The 26,252-nt window shown below is 48.2% G+C and overlaps 1 protein-coding gene across 7 annotated transcripts in view; it reads left to right on the top strand.

The window, feature by feature from the left end:
* PHKB (phosphorylase kinase regulatory subunit beta) overlaps window positions 1-26,252 on the top strand; it is a 1,358,073-nt gene that overhangs the window by 1,155,024 nt on the left and 176,797 nt on the right. For all 7 annotated transcript variants that reach the window (XM_086945119.1, XM_086945122.1, XM_086945118.1 and 4 more), the window contains 2 exons: window positions 13,770-13,831; window positions 14,037-14,199. In XM_086945119.1, the coding sequence (XP_086801245.1) occupies window positions 13,770-13,831; window positions 14,037-14,199 (225 nt within the window). The remainder of the gene's footprint in view (window positions 1-13,769; window positions 13,832-14,036; window positions 14,200-26,252) is intronic.

The raw sequence follows: 26,252 nt of genomic DNA, 5'->3' as shown, positions 1-26,252 counted from the left end.
CCTGGTGTATTGTTTCTATCTAGTCTCTAATGGAAACATAACTTCCTGGGTTGCTATTATTATGTCTCTTTTTATTTGGAATGGGTGTGTACCTATCTTACACCGTTTCTTTTGTTCTTTGCATCCTTCCTGATGTTGTCAGATAATTGGACTCCCAGTATAACTCAGTTGTGGGAGCACCTATGCCCATGTGTCCCCTGTACCTGTATCTCCTTGTTTTGTTCGATGCACTAAATTGCCTTGGAGATGCTCCTTCTCCATCAGAGTTTTCTGTGATGTTCTCTTTCCCCAAGGCCTCCTCTTCCCTGACTTGCTGTCCTTCAAGAGCCTTTGTTCTTGAGGTTCTACTTCCCAGGCTCCCTGTGATAGGTCAATCAATGTAGTAGACCAACACGCAGAACAGACAAGTAGGCAGATAGGTAATCAAACAGTTGCCCAACTATTCAGGAATAGCTCAGTGGAGCAAGCATTGATCATGTGTTGGTAACCAGCGTAGGATAGCTTTGCTGTCTGCAATATGTGGAAGGTTGCTCTGCTGTCTGAGACAGGTGAAGGGATAGTTTTGTTGTCTGCATAGAGCACAATGTCAGTGATCTGAGGAGGTGATCAGTCTGCCAAAGGTGAGCAATAGCTTTGCTCTTTCGGACAGGTAAGTGATAGCTCTGCAGATAGTTTTAAGTAGTGGAGAGTTTTGTTGCCTATGACAATTGAGAAATATCTCTACTGACCGCAACAAACGTGAATTAATTCAACTGAAAAATAAAGGGTTCCTCTGCAAGAGTCAAGGGGACAAGTGGCCTAGTGCACCTGTCTCTAGATGGGTGAGAGTCTGTTGACTATATCAGGGGTGAAGTGTTCTCAGTACTCTGCCCAGGTCGACTGTAGGGTCAGTGAGACCTTGCTGCTCCTTTGCACAAATTGATACATTTACCTGCATGCACAGGCAGGCCTCCTTAGTCCCTCTTGATGAGCAACACATTCATCTGAAGAGAAAATGTTGCAAAGAGAGTTGAATGGAGGAGGCCCTATGGGAGTGCCAATTATTTATTTCACTAAAATGTTTGGGCTTGTGGTTTTGAGACATTTACAATCATCTGGTTGTTGAGAGATAGCACCTAACCCTCTCCTTACCAAGGCACCAGGACCTACACCATCAGTGTTATGTTATGTTATGTGCACTTATAGAGCGCGCGATTACCCTTGGGTGCCCTGGCGCTAAGTACTGGTTACCTGACAAACTTGGGAGAAAATCTTATTGCGAGAAGAGCCATGTCTTCAGTCGCTTCCTAAATGACAGAAGATCTGGAGCTGTCTTGAGAAGGAAGGGCAATTCATTCCAAGCTCTGGAGGCGCAGAGAGTGGAGCTCCTGCCCCCCCAATTAACTTTTTTTGACATAGGAACTTGCACTCGATTAGCACTAGTGGATCGTAGTGCTCTGCCCGGACATACAAGCAGAACCTTTGCTTAAGAAACTCTGGACCAACTCCATTAATGGCTTTAAAAACAATACAAAGTGCTTTAAAGCAGGCCCTTTGTTTTATCGGAAGCCAGTGTAGTTTGTTAAGTTCTCCTCTCACAGAGACAAATTTAGGTGTTCGGGACAGTAGCCTGGCTGCTGCGTTTTGGACTAATTGAAGCCTATACATACTATGTAAAACTGCAGAACGTTGGTTTCCTCATAAACGTTTGTCAGGTCGATTTCATCTCTCTGAAGCTCTACTTTTTGTCACACCACATGGCTTCTGGAATAACCTTCGTCTACATTTCAGATTTGTCTTACATTTGTTTTCTATTGATGATAAGACCCATTATAACCCTACACATGGTGTCTAATTCTGATCACAATATCATGTAAATTAATCCATACAAATTATTGAAATGGTAGTGAAGGTCATACACAATCATAAATGGGCAGGATACAGGGAGCCATGTTTGCTTCCCATGAGACTGGAGCCCCCCAACCAAACGCTACTTGTGTAAACAGGTGCTTTCTGTTAGTCGTTTGTCTTGTTCATGTTGGATGTTAAAAGCAACAACAGGGAAATTTGGCTTCTGAAATATGGCCCAGATTCTAATACAGAACCAGAGTTTACCCTGAAAGCGCTGAAGATAGCCCTCTTCTCCCATGGACAGTCTTCTGGGCCAAATAGATCAATTCTGCAATGCCATGTGGTCACTCTTCAAGACGATCCGGTTAGCATCAAGTTCTGGATGATATTTTCCGAGTGCATAGTTGTTTGGGACTTGGATACAGTTAGGCTTATTTGGGAAATATTTTGGTGAGGTGTATGAGCTTTAGAGCCATGCTCCAAACCTAGTGTTGTGCGCATTGCTGCATGCAAGCATGAAAGGTTGTGGAGTGTAGGACAATAGACACAATCACTTTTACCTACCATTTTGAGGCATGTTCAGTATCCTGAAATCTAACCCACAGGGTACTGTATGTGGGTTTAGGTGTCCACCTAAGAAGATTAATGTACATCACAAGCAATTAAATTAACACCATAATCTATCATAAAATGGAGATAATGGAGTGAATAAGGTGTATCCCTCAAGATCACCAGGGCGTATGCTAGACGAAGTCCACACCTCCATAGCAGTATTAAGCCATCAGGAAAATAAACCATATATGGTCTCCAGGATCAGCAGAGGCTCATTTCCATGGAAGAACTGTTAAGCAAACATATATTACAGAGCAGCAGTAGCATCTCTTTAGTTAGGACTCTCGGGTATAAGAATTGTTCTGAATGTTGGTTGCTAATGACTCTGCGCCTGTTTTACGAATCTTCACAAACCTTTGCAGGCCTATTCTTCCCTCAAAATTAGCAGATGACACAAAGTTTAGAGGTGATGAGTCAAGGGGGAGCAAAGGTAAAGGGGTTCTCAAAACCTGTTTTCCACAATTGCATTTTCTTTAAAAGTCTGTATCTCACGTAGCGAGAAAACGGCTGAACAGATTTACATGAAATTTGACTGGATTAGACGTTATAGTTTGCAGATGATCCTTTTGGGTACTACGGGACAGTGTTTTTTAAATAAAAGGCATTTTCACTTAGTGATATCTGTGGCCACAGTATTTTCGTAAAATTTACAGGTATTTATTGGAGTTACTGTGGTACATAGCGATGAGAAGACGTTATGTGATTGGCTAATAACAGTCTTTACAAAAGTTAAGGTGGCCATGTTGTTTTTAGTTACACTTTGCCAGTGTTCTACTTTTCACCCTTAGATGTAGGTAAGTATTATGTTTGATATTTTTCCTCTACCTAATGCCACTTTATTAAAGGGAAAAATATTGATAAGTTTCCATATATTTTAAAAAAATGTACAGAGCCCCTCGGTACTGCCTAAAGGAGTACCACAGTACCAAAAGTAAATTATACAAAAAGTGTTGAAAAAATTATAAATACACTGTAGTACCCTATTTTTTACAAATATGGTGTACTACAGTGTGCTTTTCATTTTTAACATTTAAATCTTCTGTAAAAATTCTACAGAGTACCACACTAATACCTAAAAAGGACAGCGAATGGCTTACGCAGTTGCTGAACACATCTAGCGCAATGAGGAAAGATCATTAGTCTTGTTGATTCATAAAACACATCTCCCTTGGTTTTGGCCACCTTCAAGACATTGTTGTGGTCCATGTAATTTAAATGTTTTTAAATGACGGTTGGTGAAGGTGCCCCAGGGGCATGCCTTGATAATAAGGCCTGGTGCACCCTTTCAATTACAATGCAGTATGACCAGTCCACCCTACGCCACTCCACACCCCTCTACTCTACTCTACTCTACTCTACTGGATGCCACTCCACTCTGACAATCCACTGTACACCACTCTAATGTACACTATTCCACTATACACCACTCTATTCTACCACACTGTACTCTACCCAGCTTTACTCTGTGCTTCTCCACTCTACGACAGTCCACTGTATGCCACTACAGTATATCCCACTACACTGTACCCCTTTCCAATCTAGAACACTCCACTCTAAGGTATTCCATGCTGATACTCCATATATACCACTGCACTGTACGTCACTCCACTCTATGCTATTGCACTCTACGCCTCTCCACTCTATGCCACCCCACTGTACACTAATCAACTGTATGCCACTTCACTCTATGCCACTACACTACCTCACTACAGTCTACGCCACTCCAATCTACAAATCTCCACTATATTCCTCTTTACTTAGTCACCCCACTGTATGCTACTCTACTGTACGCAATTCCACTGTACGCCAATACTCTACACTGTTCCACTGTACAACACTCTACTATGTGCTATTCCACTTTATGCCACTCCACGCCACTCTAATACACGCATCTCCACTGTGCGCCACTCCACTGTACGACACTCCACTGTACACCACGCCACTCCACTGTGCATCACTCCACTATATGCCAATCCACTCTACTCTATTCCACTGTACAACACTCTATTCTACGTATGTCATCTGTATACTATTTCACTGTACTCCAGTAACATTGAATGGTATTCCACTCCACGCCTCTCCACTGTGTACTAATCCAGTTGTATACCACTCTACACCACTAAACTCTGCACCACTACACTCTATGCTATTCCACTGTATGGCACTCCACTCTACGCCACTCCACTCCACTGTACTGTATTCCACTCTGTCACACTCCACGCCATTTTGCGATACTCTATTCTATGCTATGCCACTGTACACCACTACACTGTAACTGACTCTTCTCTACGCCACTCTACTGTAAACCACTCTACTATAGGATATTCCACTCTACGGCACTCCAATCTACCTCACTCCAGTGTACACTACTCCACAGTATGCCACTCCAGTGTACGCCCCTCCGCTCTATGCCACCCCACTGTACGCCACTACTTTGTACCTCACCCCACTCTATGTCAGAATCCAGAACACTCCACTGCACACCACTCCACTATATGTTATTTCGCTGTACGCAACTCTACTATATGGCACTCCACGTTAATTCCATTCTATGCCACTCCACTGACTGCTGCTCTTATATACAGTATTCCACTGTAAGTTACTGCACTCTGTGCCACTCTACTGCCCCGACTGTCGGGCCCTTTCGAGGAAAGCCAGGCGGGAGCGGTCCCGCAGGCGGCTCGAACTCCGGCAGTCGGCCACGCGCTGCGTGAGGTCCCGGTCCCACGGGAGGTTGAGGGACAGGTCGTGGGGACGGAGCCGTCACAGCTCCGGGAGTCGGCACCACCCCTCCGGGTCCAAGTCGTCAGGTAAGAAACACAAGAAGTCGAAGAGGCATCATCGCTCTTCTGACTCCCCCCGACGCTCGCGCAATGCGGCCGGGGGTTCGGGTGACACCACCCACGCGGCTCCTCGGGAGTCGTGGGTGTCGCGTCCGGCCCCATACCCTCCGGTCCCTGGGCTGAACGCGACGTCGGAGGAGATTGAGCGTTTCCTCATGGCCATGAGGTCCCTTTCTACTCCGACGGCTCCGCGGCGCCTCCGGGCCCAGCGGACCCGTCTGGGGGCCCTAGTGGGTCGGGGGCTTCGACCCCGACGCCGTTGGGTGCTTTGGCCCCGACGCTGCCGGCGCCTTCGGGCCCGGCGCCGCAGGGCCCCACGATCCCGACACCGCCGGTGCCCTCGGGCCCGGCGCCGCAGGGAACAGCGGCACCGGCGCCGCCAGCGCCTTCGGGCCCGGCGCCGCAGGACGCCGCTGGGCCTTCCTCGGGCTCTGGATCGTCACCGGTGGACCTTACGACCCCCCCCCCCCCCCGGCGTCGGTCCATCTGGTGTCACCTCCGGCGGCGCCGTCCCCGATACCTCCTTTGCTTCGGTTCCGACATCGGGACGGCGCCTATCGGCACCGCACACGACGCCGTTTGGAGATTTTTACTTATATGAACCGACCTCATTAAATTACAACCCTGAATCTCAGGAGATGGGTGATCAGGAGGATTGGGAGGGGTCTGAGGACCCTCTGACCAAGGAGTGTCAGTCTAATATGGACTGGGCAGGAGACCTTGGGGAGGCCAGTGGCCTGGACACCTCTCCAGACACTGGATTTGTCTCTCCTCCTACCGTGGCTTCGGAGGAGGGGGCTACCTATGGTGTGGTGTTGACGAGGGCTGCCAAGGCCTTGGGCCTTGAGCTCCCCGTCGCGGCCGTGAGGACTAACCTCCTCACAGAGGTCCTTAAACCGCAGTCATGCTCGGCTGAGCCTCTGCTGCCCTTTAATGAGGCCTTGACCGACGTTCTTTTGGGCACTTGGTCCAGGCCCGCTACGGGTTCGCCCGTAGATAGGAACGTGGCCAGATGACACCGCCCGGCTCCGGGCGACCCATGTTTCCTGTCCTCCCACCCCACCCCCGAGAGTCTGGTCATCCAGGCCTCTAATTCCCAGACCGCATTCCCGACGGCCCCGCCGGACAGGGAATCCAAGAGGTATAAGAATTATGGAAAGAAGATATTCTCCTCCCTTAGTTTGGGACTGCGGTCTTCCAACACCGCATGCCTCTTGGGCCGCTACACCCACTCTCTGTGGGAGACGGTGGCGGAAGTGCTGCCAGAGTGCCCGTTGGAGGTACGGGCCAAACTCGGCCAAGCCCTTGTGGAGGGCCGAGATGCAGCCAAGTATTCAATCAGGTGTGGGCTGGATACTACCGACTCGCTAGGCAGAGCGATGGCTACGACAGTGGCGGTGAGACGCCACGCCTGGCTGAGATCCGCCAATTTTTCGGCAGATGTCCAGAACACTCTGATGGACATGCCGATCGATGGCCGTCGCCTCTTTGGCGACAAGGCAGACCACGCGCTTGAGCGCTTTAAGGACTCCAGGGCTACGGCCAAGTCCTTGGGCCTCTCGGCCCCGCGCCAGCAAACGGGTGCCTTTCGCTCCTTTCGTGGCCAGGGAAGGGGCGCCCCCACACGTGCCACCAGCCACTCGCTGCAGACTGTCGTCCAGCGCGGCGGCGGACGTGGAAACCGCCGCGGAGGCGGTCGGGGAACCAGGCGGAGTCATTCCACAGCTGCCCCGCGGCATCCACCTCTAAACCCTCCTAGTCCGTGCTTTTCGGCCCATGTGACGCCAGTGGGAGGCAGGGTTCGCCATCACCACTCTCACTGGCGCACTGTCACTTCAGACAGGTGGGTGCTGCAGATCGTTCGGAGGGGCTACTCCCTCCCCTTCGAGACGACTCCTCAAGCCATGCCACCGCAACACCACCGCGTATCGGGGGATCACTTGCGGCTCCTGCAGGAGGAAGTTTCGGCCCTCTTGGCCAAGGGGGCCATCGAGCGCGTTCCTGGCCGGAAGTAGGACGTGGTTGCTACTCCCACTACTTTCTGGTACCCAAGAAGAGCAAAGGGGGCCTACGCCCTATCTTGGATCTGAGAAACGTCAACGGCTTCCTCCGGAAGGAGAAGTTCAAAATGCTGACTCTGGCTCAGGTCTTAGCTGCCCTAGACCCAGGAGACTGGATGGTAGCGTTGGACTTGCAGGACGCGTATTTCCACATCCCCGTCCTGCCGGCCCACCGGCGTTACCTGCGGTTCACGGTAGGCCACGAGCACTTTCAGTTTACCGTGCTCCCCTTCGGACTTACCAGCGCCCCACGGGTGTTCACGAAGGTGATGGCGGTGGTCGCAGCTCATCTGCACAGGTTGGGGGTCGCAGTCTTCCCCTACCTCGACGACTGGTTGTTGAAGGCGGGCTCGCCCCAGGCAGTCGTCAACCACCTCCAGACTACGCCGGATCTCCTGCACCAGCTGGGATTTTCCATCAATGTGCCGAAGTCACACCTGTGTCCCTCTCAAAAGCTCCTTTTCATCGGAGCGGTTCTCGACTCGGCGCAGTTTCGGGTTTTCCCGCCCGAACAGCGGGTTCGGGATATACAGGCCCTGATTCCACTCTTCCGGCCTTTATCCCGGTTTCGGTCAGGTTGACGCTGCTGCTTCTGGGGCTGATGGCCTCCTGCATCCTTCTGGTGCATCACGCATGGTGGCGGATGCGGGCTCTGCAGTGGGACCTGAAGTTTCAGTGGGCCCAGCATCAGAGCAACCTGTCCGACCATGTCCTGATCTCGGAGGGCACTGCGAGGCAGCTGCAGTGGTGGCTCACGGACCGCGATTGGGTCAACGGCAGATCCCTCTCCCTTCCCCAACCGGAGCACGTAGTTGTGACGGACGCGTCCCTCCAGGGCTGGGGAGGCCACATGGGAGAGGCGGAGATCAGAGGCCTGTGGTCTCCGGCGGAGTCCCGGCTCCATATCAACCTTTTGGAGCTGCGGGCGATTCGTCTAGCACTGAAGGCATTCCTCCCGTCTGTCCGAGAGAGTGTGGTGCAGGTGTTCACGGACAACACCACCGCCATGTGGTACTGCAACAAACAGGGCGGGGTGGGGTCGTGGATCCTCTGCCAGTAGGCTCTGCGCCTCTGGCAATGGCTGGAACATCAGGGCGTGACTCTGATGGTTCAACACCTGGCAGGTTCTCTGAACGCCAGGGCGGACGAACTCAGCCGCCGGTGCATGATGGATCACGAATGGCGTCTGAACTCTGACGTGGCGCAAGGTCTCTTTCAGCAGTGGGGAGAGCCTTGGTTAGATCTATTCGCCACCGAAGAGAACGCGCAATGTCATCAGTTCTGCGCGTTGGAATTTCCAAGGCGGCACTCGCTCGGAGACGCTTTTCGTCGCGAGTGAAGTTGCGGTCTGTTGTACGCCTTTCCGCCTATACCACTTCTGCCCAGAGTGCTGAAGAAGATCAAGCGATACCTGGCACGAGTCATCCTTGTGGCTCCAGACTGGGCACAAAGGTACTGGTATCCAGAGCTACTCAGTATGTCAGTCGATCCCCCGGTTCGTCTGCCTCTTCAGGAGGACCTTCTGTCGCAGCAGCAGGGGACGGTCCTCCACCCGAACCTGTCCAGTCTCCACCTCCATGCTTGGAGATTGAGCGGCGACAGTTGAGGCCATTTGACTTGCCTCCTGAAGTTTGCAACATCATTCTGGCAGCCAGGTGTCCCTCCACAAAGTCGGTATACGCCTGCAGGTGGAACAGATTTGTGGCATGGTGGACAGCAAAGGCTGTGGATCCCCTTAATGCCCCTCTTTCGGAGGTTCTCCTCTTTCTTCTCTCTCTTACCCAGCAGGGCTCTGCTCTGGGCACTGTCAAGGGCTATCACTCAGCTCTTTCAGCCTTTCTGAGGCTGCCTGATCAACCTTCTTTGTTCAAGTCCCCTATCGTTAATCGATTCCTGAAGGGCATCACTCATACGTTTCCTCCTGTTCCCTTCGTGATACCTCAGTGGGACTTGAACCTGGTTCTTACGTTTCTGATGTGCGCTCCCTTTGAGCCACTTCACAACTGTCCTCTTCGCCTTCTTTCTTTGAAGACTGCCTTCCTGGTAGCCCTCACCTCTGCCAGGAGAGTGAGTGAGCTCCAGGCTCTGTCTTGTAAGCCTCCTTTCCTTTCAGTCCATCCGGACAAGGTTGTGTTACGAACAAGGCCCTCCTTCCTACCCAAAGTAGTCACAGCCTTCCACATTGGGCAATCCATCACCTTGCCCACCTTTTTTCCGCCTCCGCACCCCTCGAGAGAGAAAGAGAGGCTCCACCGTCTGGACCCAAAACGCGCGCTCTCATTTTATTTGAACCGCACACAACAGTTCCGGGTGGATGACCAACTCCATCGCTGGATGGATAGATCAGCCCTAAAACTAAATGGGACAAAAACCGAGGTCCTTATACTTGGCCCGAAAGGAACCTCACTCCCCCTGGACAGCTGGCCAGCCTGTCTAGGTCCTCCCCCCGATCCAAAAACAGAGGTGAAAAGTCTGGGTGTATGGATCGATTCTGATCTCTCATTCACTTCGCAAGCAAAGAAGGTAGCAGGGACCTGCTTTGGTCTTCTAAAATCTTTGAGGAAAGTCCTGCCCTTTCTTCCCCCTAAATCCCCAAAATTACTAATCCAAGGTCTCGTAATATCGAGACTAGACTACAGTAATGTGATTTATCTGGGCGCTCCTGAAGCGACCCTGAATAAACTTCAAAGAATTCAGAACACCGCTGCCCGGATCATCACAAATACCCCGGCCAGATCATCTGCTAAACCCGCTCTCAAACTCCTCCATTGGCTCCCCATAAGGGAGCGAGTCAAATTCAAAGCCTTGTGCCTCGTCCACAAAACGTTGCATAATCAAGGCCCCCCAGTTCTCAGCAACTTTATCACCCCTTACATAACCACCAGATCCCTCCGTTCTAACGCAGAAAACCTCATTAATACCCCAAGATTCAGGAAAGCCTGATCAGGAGGAAGACGCTTTTCGGTACAAGCTGCTCGTCTTTGGAATTCACTCCCTCGCGACCTACGTCTTGAACCACAATATCTGCGCTTCAGGAAGCTGCTAAAGACGCATCTCTTTCCCTAGCTTTCATGCTCCCCCCTGTTGATTCCTCACCCCTCCTCTCCTCTCAGCTCCCGGTCCTCAGGTCTGCTGAATTAGGGTTTTTATTAGCGCTGGGATACTCCCGGTGACTACGCGCTTTATAAAAATAAATAATAATAATAATAATAACTCTTTGTTGGATACGCGGGCGCTAAGAAAGTGAAAGCGGTGCACAAGCGGACCATCTCCCGGTGGATCATCTTGTGCATCCAGGCGTGTTACTCCTTGGCTAAGAAGGAACCCCCTGTTGGGCTGAGGGCTCATTCCACTCGAGCCACAGCCACTACAACTGCCTTGGGCCGAGGTGTGCCTTTGCAGGACATTTGCCAGGCGGCTACGTGGGCCTCGCTGCACACGTTTGCAAGACACTATTGCCTGGACAGTCAAGTCCGGAGGGATGGCTACTTTGGCCGTTCCGTCCTCCAGGACTTTCTGGTGTGATTATTGGTTCGCAGACCCACCACCACGGGGTTGGTATTGCTGGGGTATCTATTCTAAGGTAAGGAATCTATCACTAACGTGTCTCTTTCAGATGCACAAGTTACTACTTGTGTAACGATATATCTGTAAGAGACATTAGTTAGTGATAGATTCCTTACCGAACCACCCATCCTCCCCGTTCTGCGAACCGATATCTAGGGTTAAGGTCATCCCCTTTCAGGGCCCTAATTTCATGGCACCAGTGTTGGTTTTTGGCATGGCTCTGCGCTTCTGGCGCAGAAAAGCTGTGGCTAAGAACTGACGTCAGCACGCGGAGGCGGCGTCTAAGTACTCCGACGACGTCATCACGACGCCGACGACGGACGCGGAGCCGCAGACGACGCCTACCGACGCGCAAGGGTACTGCTACGCAAAAGTTTCCGGATCCAGTCTGACGCCTGGGGATATTCTAAGGTAAGGAATCTATCACTAACTAATGTCTCTTACAGATATATCGTTACACAAGTAGTAACTTGTGCATCTAAACCACTGCACTCAACGCTACTCCCCTCTGTCACATTCCACTGTATACAACTCCACTCTCGCTACTACACTCTACGCTGTTCCACTATACACCACACCCCTATACACCATTCCACTATACACCACTCCACAATGCGCTATTCCACTCTATGCCACTACACTCTGACACTCCATTGTACATCACTCCATTATACACTACTCTAGTCCACTGTATGCCTCTCTACTCTGCCACTCTAATGTATGTCACTCTACTGTACACTATTCTACTGTATGCCGCTCCACTCTAACACACTTTAATGTATGCCACTACACTGTACACTACTACACTATACACCAATACACTCTACTTTATTCCACTGTATGTAACTTCATTGTACGGCACTCCACTCTTTACTATTCCACTCTATGCCACTCCACTGTAGGCTACTCTAATACATGCCTCTCAACTCTATGGCTCTTCACTCTATGGCATTTCACTCTATGCCACTCCTCTGTACGCCACTCCACTGTACGCTATTACACAGTACGACACTCTCCTTAACGACATTCCATTATGTGCTACTACACTCTACGCTATTGGACTCTAGGCCACTACACTGTACCTCACTCCACTGTAGGTCTCTCCACTCTACGCGACTGCACTCTATGGTACTCCACTATATCCTAACACATTGTACCATACTGCACTCAATGCCACACCACTCTTCGCCACTCCACTGTACGCTATTCTACTATACGCCAGTCTACTCTACACAACTCCCCTCTATGCTATTCCACTCTACACCACTTCCTCTACTCTAATATACGGTATTTCACTGTATGCCGCTCCACTGTATGCCACTGTACTCTACTCTAGGCTATCCAACGTATGCCACTCTACTGTACAGTATTCCTACTCTACTCCATGACACTATACAAAAGTACACTTTACACCACTCTCCTCTACTGTATTCTACCACACTTCATTTAATAACACTTCACTCAACGACAGTAAACTCTACGATTTCCATTTAAAAAAATTTAAGTAAAAAAACCTTTGAAATTTCACGGAAAAAAACGAAGGTTAGATCTTCTTTATAGTTAGGAAAACATTTTTTATTCTCTCTGTGCAAATCAAACTCAAAATGCACAAATATTAGAAATTTCTATAATATAGAGTTATACCTTAAATTGATCATTTACTTGCCACCTTTACATTTATATTGATTTATTCTTTCTTTAGCTATAAATAAAACTTGAAGTACCCAAAAATAAAAATTTCTATACTCATACATTTAATTTATAATTTATGCAAAACTTTCAAATTATTACTCACACACCTCCATACACGATTTTTTCAACTCAGGAGCCACACTACCTTCTTCATGCACTGCTTATAACCTTTCATATTATATCAGGTATACCATTTAAAATAATATTACTTCCAATAATTGTTATGATGTCGCAAATCATATCTTTTGTGAGCACCCAGTACATGGTGAGTTATAGGTAATGTAGTGCATCTACCCAGTTGACCATGTAGTGCAGCTACCGAGTTGACCATGTAGCAGAATAGCACAATCAGTCACTCTGCGATATTTCTTTGGACCACTGAGTCCTTCAGATGATTTCTTCCAGTTGACGTTTTCCTATGTTTCTCCACCCATCTTCTAACTCCTTTTTACCCCCCCAATTAAGGACCACATTGCCCTTTGTAAAATGATATTAATACTGAAGGACAAAGAAAGAGTTGCCCCCTGTAAAACAGGGGAAGGGCTGGTATTCTTGCTGTTAGTTTTAAAAAATGCTTTGAAAGCAGACATTCAACCCCACTTTTGTAGAATTGGTAAGCAGTCATGAGAATGCATGTTTTTAAATATACAGATGTCACAGGCATTTCCCCTGCTTTGTGATGTGGGGAACATTTCCATTTTGCTGTTATTTCCTTTGGATTTCATTTCTTCTTAGTTTGTGTCCTAAAAAGGGTAATACTTCGGAGCTTTATTTTGAAGTTGGATAAAGAATGTGAAAGATGGAGCTGAACAGGAACTCCATTTTGAGGTTGATTGCAGTGGCGTAACGAACCTTGAGGGGGCCCACCTGCAGGGTACGTGAAGGGGACCCCTCCGGACTAAATCTAGAGCTCCCCAGCATAAGTGCGGTGCTGCAGGGGCCTGTGTTACGCCCCTGGTTGATTGGAGTCGGGGTTATTAGTTTCTGGGTTGTACTCCTCAGGTTTTCTGAATGAAGATCAGTATGCCTCTATTGGTTGAGATAAGCAGGTGCTAAGTTGCTTAAGCTCCAGCTATTGACAAAGGCTTCTATTGGGGCTGAGCTGTGTGTTGTCCCGAAGCTTGAATGTAAAATAACCTATATATCTGATTTTGTTTTTTTCCAGACTCTGATATCTGGAGCAATGGTTGAACAACTGGACTTCCTTAGAATCAATGAAACTGAAGAGTAAGTGTCATGTTAAAGCTTGCACTGATGGTAACTTCAGAATTACAACTTGTCAACAAACACAATAGAATCTATTGAGTTACAGTGTAGTGAAAAATATTCATTTGTGTGCACTATGTCTGTGATGGATCTGAAAAAGTAAACCTATTTCCAAAATTTCTTTCTGCTACTGATAGATTTTTGTACTGGTGTGTTTCTTTTGTAGGCTTCCTGAATTCAAGAGCTTTGAAGAGCTTGAACTTCCAAAGCATTCAAAAGTCAAGAGACAAACAAGTACTCCCAATGCTTCTGAATTGGAGCAGCAACCAGAGATCAACATCATTGACTGGAAGAACAGGTCCACCTTTGAGATCCTGCAAAAGTTGAATGTGAGGCATAAGAAGGAATTGAATACCCCTGAATTTCCTTTGATTTCAGTGAAGTTGTGTACTTATTTGTCCTGCTGTGATTCGAATATGGAATATTGTAAGCTTGTGTCTTCTTGGTCATTTGATCAAATTACTCCATTCAAATTTGAGAAAGCAAAGAAAAAGGGTATCTCAATTTTGTTGGAAATTGGCCATATATATTTAAGGGTTTTAACAAACTTACGGTGACACTTTGTCACAAACAGTTGGACACCTTCAAAAGATAGGAACTAAGTCAAATCTAACAGACCTTTACTTTTGTTGAGTTAGCTCCAGTGATTCACTGTTCTTTAATTTTTAGCAGAAAGTGAACGCCCAAGTGTCAGGTGTCAGGTGCGCCAACAATACTTATCCACTAACCTTCAGGACAGCCAGCAGGAACGATGTTGTGAAGAGGAGTTCCCAATGTCCCCTAAACACTACACCCACCACAGTGTAGTAGCGCACTCTTGGTGGCGAAGTATTACAGGGAAAAGGGGAAGGGATAAAATAAAGTAGCCTGTTTCGTCACAGGAAGGTGACCTTTTCTACTCTCCCTCAGGAATCCCTGTACATGGAAGACAACATACACAATAATGAGTACTTCCGCAATCACTCCCCCTTCTAGTTATGAAAAGCACACTCCTTTCCACTTACATGAACAAGGGATGCAGGAAGCTTAGTGAGGCCAACAAAGTACACGGACCTGCGTAGACTCCTCCTCCCTAGTTGCTCTCCTTTCCCCGGAGCGTAATCACCAGGCAGGGGGCTCACGACGTCAAGAGGGTTCTCAGGCCAATCCGTGGTAATACAAAACAAAGTAAAGGTCCTTCGGTTCGGTTCCAGAACCAGGACGTACACAGGGGAAGTTTTCTGGAAGTGCTGTATCGTTTGCAGGGAGGTTAACCTCACTCTCCCTACAAGCGCCAATGTTAGGCGTCTCTCGTTCCGCTCTGGGGAACAGAGACGCGACTCTTTGTCAGGCAGCGGCTTTCCGCCAACAGAGCGGGTAATCACAGGCAGCGTGTGAGCGCTTCTGTACCAGCGTCTCTTGCCGCGGCTTTCCGCGAACACAGCGGACGAACACAGGCAGCGCTAGAGCGCTTCAGGACCAGCGTTCCTCTCGATCCAAACAGTTACTCGGGAGGAGCTGAATCAGGCTTCTAGTAATCCAATAACGACCATCAACAACGGGCTCCGCAGGCAGTTTGTCAAGCGCCGGTTCTAGAGGAGGAGGAGCTTAAATAGGAGTGTGCTCCTTCCTGTCGGCCTGCAATGTGCCCCATGGCCTTATGGGAAATGTAGTCCCTACCACATTCATGCGTGTCTTTCGCAACCGAGAAAGGTGAGGGTTGGGGGCTGTATGGTGACCTGTGATCATGACACCAAGCCCTGCTTCTGTTATTAGGCTGGAGAGATTTGATAATTGATTGTTCACTACTATGGTATATGTGGATTCTAGTTGACTCACTTTTACCTGGTAGGCATGTGTGGGAATAGGTTATTTCTTGTTTTCAAATGGAAAGAACCTTTGTACCCCTTGCTCACCACACTGGACCTTACTCATCTCTGTTGTAACTCAACATGGCAGAAGCTTATCCAAAAATGCCTTAATATTTAGGAAAATACTCTGGAAATTCTAACAGATAGCCACCAAAATGCAATGCATACTTCAATTTTATTTGCAGGCAGAGCAATATCTGTTTTTAGTGGTTCTTATTAAGAAACCTTGCTTCGATAACAAAGGGTTCTTTGAAAGCTTTCTAGCAACCAGCTAAGCTATGTTTATGCTAGCAGCATACTGTTTGCACTGGTGTGTGTGTGTATATATATATATATATATATATATATATATCGGGGGCAAGATGGGCGCAAGACCTGGCTTTTAAAAAAGAAATCTATATCTGAAGGCCAGGTCCCACTTTGAACTTACCCCTGATGCTGCAGATGTTGGCCAACCTCTGCTGTGGTCTGCCTTTGCCAGTGTGCAGTGGGGTTTGGCCACTGAGCCTACCAGGCCCTTGTTTTCCTTTTTATATTGGGGTTTCACTAACCCTGTTGTTGGGTTTACAAACCACAGCAGGTTTTGTGGCCATGGGTCTCTAACCCACAGCATGCTTCATGGACCGGTATAGTGCCTTACATATGATCTGCAGACCTGGTTTGCATTTCGAAGAACTCTAGAAGGCACCAACATTGGCTCTTGAAGCTTGTTCTGTGTCCACAGTCCCCACTAAGCTTTTACCAGGTTCAGAGCTCCTTGTCAGGATTCATAACTCCAAGGCAGGTGAACCCATACCCATAGTTACAAACCCCGTGGCAAAATTGGCATAATTTATTTTTTTACTATTTATTCACAGAGATTTCTAGATTGTGGGGACCTGAGTTCCCGCGTCATGAAATGGCGGAAGCAAAATATTTCATGATGTTGCAGCCAGCCAATCAGAGAGCTTCAGCTCAACTGACCTGACTCCAGGTTATGGTACTGAAAGAAGTGATGTGGGAGAAAGTTCCCTCTTCCAGTCAGATCTGAATACTCAGTACTGTTTGAATTTTTGGTTTGTGGAAGTTCGAGAATCCAGTTGTGACACCTCTGCGAATTAACGGCCTAAATATAATTTAACCCTTTGAAGCCTACAGAAACATTTTATTCGTGGGGTGTGTTGGCTGCAGATACACCTGCTGTGCACACTGCTGCCATCTAGTGTAGGGCTTGGACTTTACAACTTGTTTTTCTCGAAGAAGTATTTTTATTGCTGAGTCGAATCTCCTCCTCTTTGAGAGAATGCGCATGTCAAAGGCTCCATTGTTCAATTGATTGTTTCCACCAGCAGGTTCGGACGGATTGAGGCATAGCTTGTGCACCTTCAACGCCTTTGTGTCCTAAGACGCCAACCGGGCTAGTAATCGTTTCTACTCCTCGAAACCAACTTTGCCTCGTCATTGGCAGTGGTCAGATCCAAGATTTCAGACATCATCTGAGTTCCAATTGACTTCAACACCATACCTTACTTCCAGAATCTGCTGAAAACATTCAGCTACAGGTAATGGAAGTGAAAAGGATAAACTTTTTCGGAAATACCCTCAATTTAGTGCTAAATATGCGTACTCATACAAGCACATCGTCTGTAACCTTTGCTTGCTGCTGGAGCACAAAGAGCAGGACTGCACAGCCTATGGTCTATTAAAAAATGAAAAGATCATCTACTCCAGACGGGGCAGATGCATAGCCCATAACATAGTTTTAGCAGCGAAAGCTGAATTCTCGCAAGACGAGGAACAACACCTACATATTAGCGATGAGCTTGAAGGTGATGTTCTACTAGAAGGGGGCACCATCTCATGCAGTCCGCACTACATTGCCTCAGTATGTGTTAAGGAATGATGTCCCTTATGAAAACGGTAAGCTTCAAGCTGTAGCGAGACCGAAAGCAGCAGATGTTGGTCACAAACATGCAGGAGATATCGCTTTTGTGCTTAGGCATGACTCTAAGGTGTGCCCTCATGCACCTGAACGCGATCCGAGACCAAGAAGCGAAACTCTACGTCGCTGAACACAATAAAAAGTTACCATCAAAGCTTAGGTTTCTCACTCTAAGTTGCAGGCCCAGTCTCTATCACAACGCTACTCCATATGAGGTCTACTTCAATCTGTAGTCTTCCAGTAGATTGAAATCTAAGTTGAAATGAGACTCGACCCCATCCTGCGCCTTGAAGTGCCATAACAAGGCTCAAGAGCATCAACATTAAAATTGCACCCTTCTGAAGTCCCTACAATCTGAACTGCAATTAGTCTCGGTCAGCTCTTATTTTCCTGGGCCATCATCAACACTGCAGCAGATTGTTTCCTTCCAGGAGACTAGTATGAAGATTTTTGGCGTGATTCTAGCTGCTTCTGGCATTCTTTTGGGCCCCATGGCGCTGCCGGGGTCTCCAATCAAAATATCAAGGGTAGGGCCTCCGATGAAGCCTTATGCGCTCTCGAGACCCAACTACCGGTTGTGTACTGGAAGAGACTTCCACACAGGTGCCAAGGTCTTCGCTGGTTCCTGTAATGCCACCAGCTTCACCAGTGCCCATAGTTCTGATGCCAAACTTGGATCATTAGCTGATGCTGGCACAATCTTGACATATGTCACACAACCAAACTGCTGATTCACAGCCAATTGTCATACATCTTTACCCTAATCTGAGGATTCTGTCTTAACGCCACTAGCAGCAGCGACTCCATTCTCTTTATGGTTCTGATTCTGACCCAGTGCAGGATGTTCATGTGGCTCTTTGGGACACTGTTGATGATGGGCATGGTCCCCTCCCCTAATGCACTGCATCTAGACTTGCAAAATGCCAGTGGAATACATACATATCCTGAAACCGGCTTTGACTCTACACATGGAACACCAACAGAGGAAGGAGCCTTGTTTGCAGTAAGTCGGGTTAGGGAGGTTTTAACAAGGAAGGTCAATCGAAATTCTTTCTGATTTAATCCCTTAAATAGAGAATTGAATAGAATTGACACTTTCTTGAAAATAAGGTTTTCTTCAGCTAACCTGAACCTTTGATCCATCATTGCAGTTGTTTATTGGGCAGGTACACACATGCATTATTGTACTTGGCCACTGAGATCTTGTCAGTAGTCCCAGAAGATCTCAGGACTTTGCTTACAATGAGTATGTGGCAGAATATGTACTCCAGGCTGTTCTTGATACTACTGACAGCAAGGCAGAAATATTGGAACCAGTATCCTCCTCTGATGATACTGGATGAGGCTAACCAGCTTTTCTATTGATGTGGAAACATCCCTAATGTTCATGCCCTTTGTGTCCATGCTCTTTGGAGTAAAGGCTAATACGCCGCTAGTATAATTCACAGGCAGTTGTGCCACTGCACGATCTGTGAAATTGTTCATTACCTCCACGTCCCTCTCGCTTACCTCCATTACGCAATGAGGCCCCTGCGCCTCGTAGACACACCCCGTACCAAAATAAAAAGGCACTGCCCCCTCCACAATACCTGTTCTTTTGAGTCTGTAGACACAGTAGGGTGGGTGTGATGCGTTCACTCCAGCGCGAGTTTTTTTTGCTTTGTTATGCCGGCATGGTGCTGCCTGCTGTGAGGTTGGTGTGGTCCGGCTTCCGCGTTCTTCTCTCTGTTATCCGGCATCTTCTTGCGTACTGTGAGGGCCTTTTAAGTAAGGTGGGAGAGTGGGCATTGGGGGCCTCCCTCTTTTCCTTTTTCTGACCGGGCTGGAGGCCTGCGATGCTTGCCTCCAGCCGACTTGTGGGCAGTGTCTCTGTTCCCTCTTCCTCGCTTTCGACCCTTCCACCCCTGCAGCGTCGGGTGTTTATCCTTGCTTGCTTCTGTGCTCTGCTGTTCTTCGGGTCGGGCCTGGTTGTGCCCGGTTAGGGTTCAGCTTCTGCGTTCCAGTTGCTGTTGGCTTCCTCTCTTTGGTGTCCTGCTTGTTTGTCTCCCTGGCCGGGGGTCAGCAGTGCCTTCCTCTGGTCGGGGTGGGCGTGGCCTAGTGCTGGGGCTAGTTTCTGCCGGCCAGAGGTTTGCTGTGCTTTTCCTCCGGACAATGTGTGTGCCTCTGCTTGGTTTCTCTCCCTGGTCTGTGGTCGGCGGTGCCTTCCTTGGGTCGGGGTGGGCGTTGGCTGTGGCCGGGTCAGGTTCCTGCCAGCCAGAGATTTGCTGAGCATGTCTCTGGCCGGTGGGTGTTTGTGTCGGGGTGGTTGCGGGGGGCCGTTTGTTGGGCCTCCCGCCATATCCCCATGACAGCACCTGGCCTGGGTTTCCCAGGTGCTGTGGCTCCCCTGGCCGAGCGCGTGGCTCCCCCTCCACATTGCTGTGCTTGCGGTCCTTGTGTGTGTCTGTTGTACACGGTATGTTCCTTTGTTGCTCTGTCTCACTCCTCCTGCCTGGGTGTTTGGTCTTGTTTCCGCCTGTGGGCTGTTTCTTGTGCTGGGGCTCCTTGCCTGCTGTTCCGGTGGTTTGCCGGCTTGTGGTGGCTTGTCAGTCTTTTGCTGGCCTCTGGTTTAGGTCTGGCCAGCCTTGTTGTGCTGGGTGGGGTGTGTGTACCTGTGGTCTTCCAGTGTGTTTTGTCTGCCGTTCTGGTTAGGGGTTGTCTGTGTCCTGCGGCCATTCGGCCCTCGTGGCTCCTGCCCACTTCTGTTCTAAGGCGTTCGCTGGCGTCGACCCTGGTTTGTTCCTGGTTGAGTGTCTGTCTGGGTTTGCTGGGTGCTGTGGGCTTCGCTGCCTCCTCTGCCTATGGCCGTGCTCAGTGAAACCCCTGTTCTCATCTACTTTCCAGGGTACGCAGGGTCGGGCCTGGTTCATGCCAGTATGGTTGCCCACCTGGGTATTCCGGGTGCTGTTGGCTTGGCTCTCCTGGCCTGTAGTCTGAGCTTTCTGGCTTTCTGTGATCCGGTTTGGGCTTTTCCCTCTTCGGTCTCATGGTTGGGCATTGCTTTCCAGCTCCTGCTTCTCCCATTTCTGGGTGGTTGGGGACGGCGCTGTGGCCCTGTGCATTCAGCTTGGTTCCTTTTTGGCACCTCTTGTGGCCACTACTTCTTTTGGTCCATGGGCGCCGGTAGCGGCCTCCTCTACTGTCCTGGCCTTCTGGGTCCTTTTGGCTGCTGGTTGGCTGTTGTTGCTGCCCCTTTTTTCCTACCTGGGTCCCCTGGATTTTTCCAGTTTGCTGTTCCCCATTCCTCTTCCTTCTGGGGGCCATTTCGACCTGGATGGAGTTGGCTTCTGGTTTCCGCCGTGCTGCAAGTCCCTCGGGCTGTGTTCCTTGCTTGGGTTGTCCAGTGTGCGCCTGTCCTTTGGCTGGTTTGATTGAGGCCGTTCTTCCTGGTGGGGTATTTGCCTTTTGACTCTCGGGCGTTCTTGCCTGCTTTCATTTTGCGGGTTGCGTTCCTGCGCGTCCCTGTTTGTCTGCGTCTTCTACAGTTTTTGGTGTTTGCTGTTCTGTCTGGGCCTTTCCTGTTACTGCCGTTTGGGCTCCAGGCTGTTTGCTGTGGGGTCTAGGTGCAGGTTACCCTGGTGGCTGTTCGGGGTTCTCCTTCTACTGCCCCCCGTTCGGTTTGGGGATGTTGGGGGGTGTCAGTTTGGGGTTAGTTACCATGCAGATTCCAAGGCCTGCTGGCCTCTTGCTGGCTTTCCTCTGTTGGCCTTGTTCCAGGGTCCTGGTTCTGTGGTTTGGGAGTCTGGTTTTTCTGGGACCTCCTGCCTGTCCTCTTAGTTTGGTTCCTCTGTTGTTGTTGGAGCTGGTGGGGGTCTGGATTCTCCGGTTCTGTGGCCTGGTGGTTTCGTTTTCTCCTGGTGCCTTCTCTGGCGTTTCCAGGGTGGGCATCTTGCTGTTGGAACTTGGTGGCTGACGATGCCTTGGTCTCTCAGCCTTGGTCGCCTCTTCTGTGCAAGTGCTTTTTGGGGGTCTGCCTGGTCTCCTTGTGCTCTGTATTGGCTGTTGGTTGGGGGCTTGCTGTGCTTGTGCACACGTGGTCCCCTTTTCTATTTCTCTGCCTCTGGTGCTCCAGACTGGCCTTTCTGGGCTTTGCGGTCCCGTTGCCGGGGTCTGTTGGTCAGTCTGGTCTCCTGGTTCTTTGTGGGGTGGTCCTTCCCTTGGTGGATGTGTCCCTCTTGGGGCTTTACCTCCTTTTTGGCGGGCTCTCTGGTGTTCCCCTTTTTCTTTTCGATGTGGGGGGTTGCCACTTCTGGCTCTGCTGATTTTTCTTCCTGTTGTGTCGGCGTGCTAGCTTGGGGCGTCCTCGGCTCCTTGTTTTGTGGGCCTTCTTTCTTGCTCATGTTTGGGGCTGGGATTGCCTCTGGGATACGGCCGGCTGTGTTGAGTCTGGCTTGTCTTTCCTGTTTGTTTGCCCTTCTTTGGTGCATTTTGTTCCGATATTCTGGGCTTGTGCTTGGACAGCTGGCCTGGTTTTTTCTTTGGCTTGGTATGTCTCATTGCATAATGGAGATAAGCAAGAGGGACTTGGAGGTAATGTTTTATTAGTTACCGGTAATCACATTACTCCTAGTCCTACTCTCGCTGATTTCCATTACGGCTCACCCTCCTTCCCAGTGGCCCGGTCAACTGTGTCTACGATGGCTAGGTAGCTATAGGTATTGTGGAGGGGGTGGTGCCTTTTTATTTTGGTAGGGGGTGTGTCTCCGAGGCGCAGGGGCCTCATTGCGTAATAGAGATAAGCGAGAGTAGGACTAAGAGTAATAGGATTACCGATGAGTAATAGAAACATTACTGCAAAACAATTTCCACACCAATTCAGTGAATTCAGAGGTTAATCCAGGGGTCTAGCTTACAGGTAATGCCAGCCCTCTCAACCATTCTGCATCAGCTAATCCATCCTTTCAAGACTATGAATGTGATGCTGATTTTGTACAGGCTAGCAGAGACTGCAGTCCTCCTAATGTGTTCCCCCATGCTGCTGCGGCTCCCAAGCAGCTTTAGTTTGCCCTTAGTAACTCATGGGGGCTGGTCGGAATATAACATTTGCTCCCCAGCTGGAGAACTGCCACATCAGACAGATGGGTTTGCCAGACTGTTTAAAGGAGCTACCCCCTTCCCTTAATTTCCTCCCCACCCCACTTTCCTCCTACACCAGAGCTAGTTTCAGAAGAGCGCTCTGTTATCGTGATGCAAGAGTTCCTTCTTTTACTCTCAAAAGGTGCCAACAAATGGGCACTGAACTCTGAGAAGGAGAAGGGGTGCTATTCAAGCTACTTCCTCTATGCAAATAAGGAATGGGGTTGAAATATTGGCCGAGAGAATTTTTTCTCCCATCTGCTATTTCAGAACTGCAGGACCGGCACCTGTCTCGCTGTAAAATTATTTGATTGACTGGCTACAATCCCGAGAAACATTTTGCAGCCACCATTATAGGATGTGGAGATTCCATCTCCTTGTCCTAGAAATGTTTTTTTTTCTAAAGTATGAGGGGGCAGGATAGGGACATCCTGTTGGCCTAGTACTTGGGATGGGGGAAATAAAAATACCCCACAGGCCACAAATTAAAAAAAACAAATTGTGTTGCCAATACTTTGGTACTCTAGCTGGACTCCACATAGCCCTCCGGTGAGGTACCATGATACTCCTGTGGGAGCAGCTGCACAAGCTTCACCTCCATGATACTATTGTACTTTGTGAGCTTCACGTAGGGAAGCTTGCACGGTTACATGAGCCCATGGAGTTGAAGCTTTGGCGCTGGTGTAGTGGCAAAAAAAAGGCCTAAAAATAAAATGAGTTGAGCATTTGTGGGTGGAAGTGTGGTTTGGGTGCAGGATCTGGCTAGAGGCCAGCCCTGTGGCCAAACTCCACTGATTACAGCCAAAGGCCACATGTGAAGAGTTGGCTGTCCATGGGGTAGTTGGTCCAGGGCCTGGCCAGTGCCACTAAACCTCTTCTTGTCCTTGCGCTGCATGGGTTAGGCAACCACGGGGTGCTGGATGCGGCGGCTTGCTCAAGACTCCTGCAGCAGTCAGTTGGCTATATGCAGGGGGTTGGTCTGAGGCCAGACCCTGCAGCCGTCCCTTCCCTGTGCACAGATGGGTGCAATGAGACAGTTGGTTGAATATGATTAAAAAAATAGAAATTTGTGGAAACAATCAAAGTTAAAGTGACACAAAAAAACTCAATTAAAAAATAGGTTAAAGTGACTTTATATTCAGGTATAGTAATAAGATCGTAGATTACATTAAAAAAAAAGAAATTCACTGGAAAAAACAAGGTTAAGGTTATAGTTAGTTATAGAAAAGAGTTTAAAACTAGTGTTTAGAAACCAATATAAATATTGCGATTCACCAGTTATAGTTTACTGAGCTACCTGCAACTTATTCCCCGCCATGTATCACTTATGATCTCATATAATACAGCACACACGACATCCTAAATGACATCATAGATGACATCACTGATGACATCACTAATAACATCTTATAATATTTGTAACACCATCCTATAGTGTTTGTGAACTTGAAGTTATTCAATATACTAAACCTGTGGACAATTTTCTATTTGCCTTAACGGGATTACCCTCTCAAAGACTACACATGGCAAGAAATTTTAAGTCCGGTTTTGATAGATATACATTTGCCACTGAAAAGTACCTTCTCTGAGTTTCTGTGACCAACCCGTCGTAGTTTAGAAAAATACACTACACTCGTTCCTTAAATGGGCACAATGGTGTACAAATTTAGAGCCATGCTTACAACACCAGTGTAAAATAAAACCTGTCTAAGGGGGACACCCCTACATTTTCTATTATTCTACAATCTGCAATTCCTCAAAATGTTCATTATAGTTCTGGAAATAAACATCCACACCTTATAAACGTTGTTGATCCAGAGAATCTGTGTATGCCACCGTATTACAATTGTTTACCATATGTCACATGGCAAAGTATCTACTTTTGGATAATCTGTTGTCAACCGCAGTGTTGACCTTTTCACAGTTAGAGGTTTTTGCTTTAAGCCACAACCTACTTTCAGATATACCTCTGTAACTCAAATCATGTGTGCTCAGTTATTACCTTGTTTAACATACAATACTCAGTCATCATAAGGATTATGGGTGCCCCGGGGAAGACTTATTTAAGGGGCCATGTAACAGAAAAACTCAAAGTTTTATAACGTATTTCCAGTTCATTCAAGCCTGCTTGATACCTAATAATACAAAATGACATATTAAACATTGACACTGTCCCACAAAAAGGTTTGAAATAGTTCTTACCTGGAACCTGAAAAATGCTGTAAAATTATACTTCTGTGGTGAGACAGTCAGAGAAAGTTCACTTTCCTAGGAAGCCCCTTAAAAGGTGGGGCTCTGGGATATTGCCCTCTTTATCCTTACCTTAAAGCGTCTTTGAGAGTACTACTTCCACCCCGAACTTTAGTGATTTGTAAACGGAGCATCATACAAGTTCAACATGCACAGTTAAACTTGCATCCCAGGCTTGCACTATTTATATGTTATAATCCCACATGTGTCCGCTCAGTAACTCTATGCTGCACATGACTATGGTATTATCTGTGATACAACCCAGTATGTCAGGGAGCCAACCCCGCAACACTGGTTCCCTGCCCCGGAGAGTGTTGTAACACCCTGCCCGCACTCTCCCGAGCGGTAACTCCATTTTGCTTGTGATTGGTGGGGGCAGTAAAAAGAATTCTACGCCCGCCTGGGAAGATGCAAAGTAAAGTACCCAATATGGTGCTGGGTCGGAAGCCAACTAGGGCAATGGGCCCCCAAAGTAGTGTTTAGTGGCTGCCCTGGGTGAGCACCAGGGCACCCACCTGAGGCCCTGGGATATTGGGTGCCCAGGCTCCCTGTTTCTTGGAGAGGTTGGCCGTGCACCGCCCTCCCCTTAATAAAAAAAAAATAATGTGCCCACAGGGGCTGGAGTCCCCAAGACCTGCACAGGCTCGAAGAGGGGGACCATGTGCCATCTCCTCCCATTTAGAAAAAAATATATATAGGTGCCCCGGGTGGGCGCTTGGACATCCAAAAATAAAAGAAAATGTTTTTAATGGGAATAATGGCTGAGCAGCAGAAGCTGTTCATGTATTATTCACTGCTACTATGAAGGAGCGCCTGATAATGCTCTAGGAAATTTTAATATCATTTTTATTTCTTGTGGTGCCCCTAGAAGGGGAAGGGGAAGGGGTACCACCAAGCATTTTTGTAATGATGTGGGGAGCTGCCGGAATTGAAGCAACCCCACAGCAACATTAAAAAAAAACAGTAAGTCTCTTGGGTCATTAAATCCATGACACCAGGAGAACTTTTCATATTTTTTAAAAGCACTCCTAGCTGGAGCTCTAAGCTCTTCAGCTAGAGTGCAGGGTCCTTTTGTGGTATTTCTTATGATTGCATTTGGTAGACTGAAAATATTTTTTAGAAAGACTCACAGATATGATATATATAATGCCTGATTCTCTTTTAGCACTTTTCAGCCCAAAAGATGAAAATATAAAAAACAATCTTAAAAGAAAGACTCACAGACATATTGATTTTGTTATTTGTA

The sequence above is a fragment of the Lissotriton vulgaris genome, chromosome 12 (genome assembly GCF_964263255.1).
Source record: "Lissotriton vulgaris chromosome 12, aLisVul1.2, whole genome shotgun sequence".
Lineage (NCBI taxonomy): Eukaryota > Metazoa > Chordata > Amphibia > Caudata > Salamandridae > Lissotriton > Lissotriton vulgaris.
Note: the sequence above shows the minus strand (reverse complement) of the source record. Positions and strands in the feature narration are given on the sequence as shown.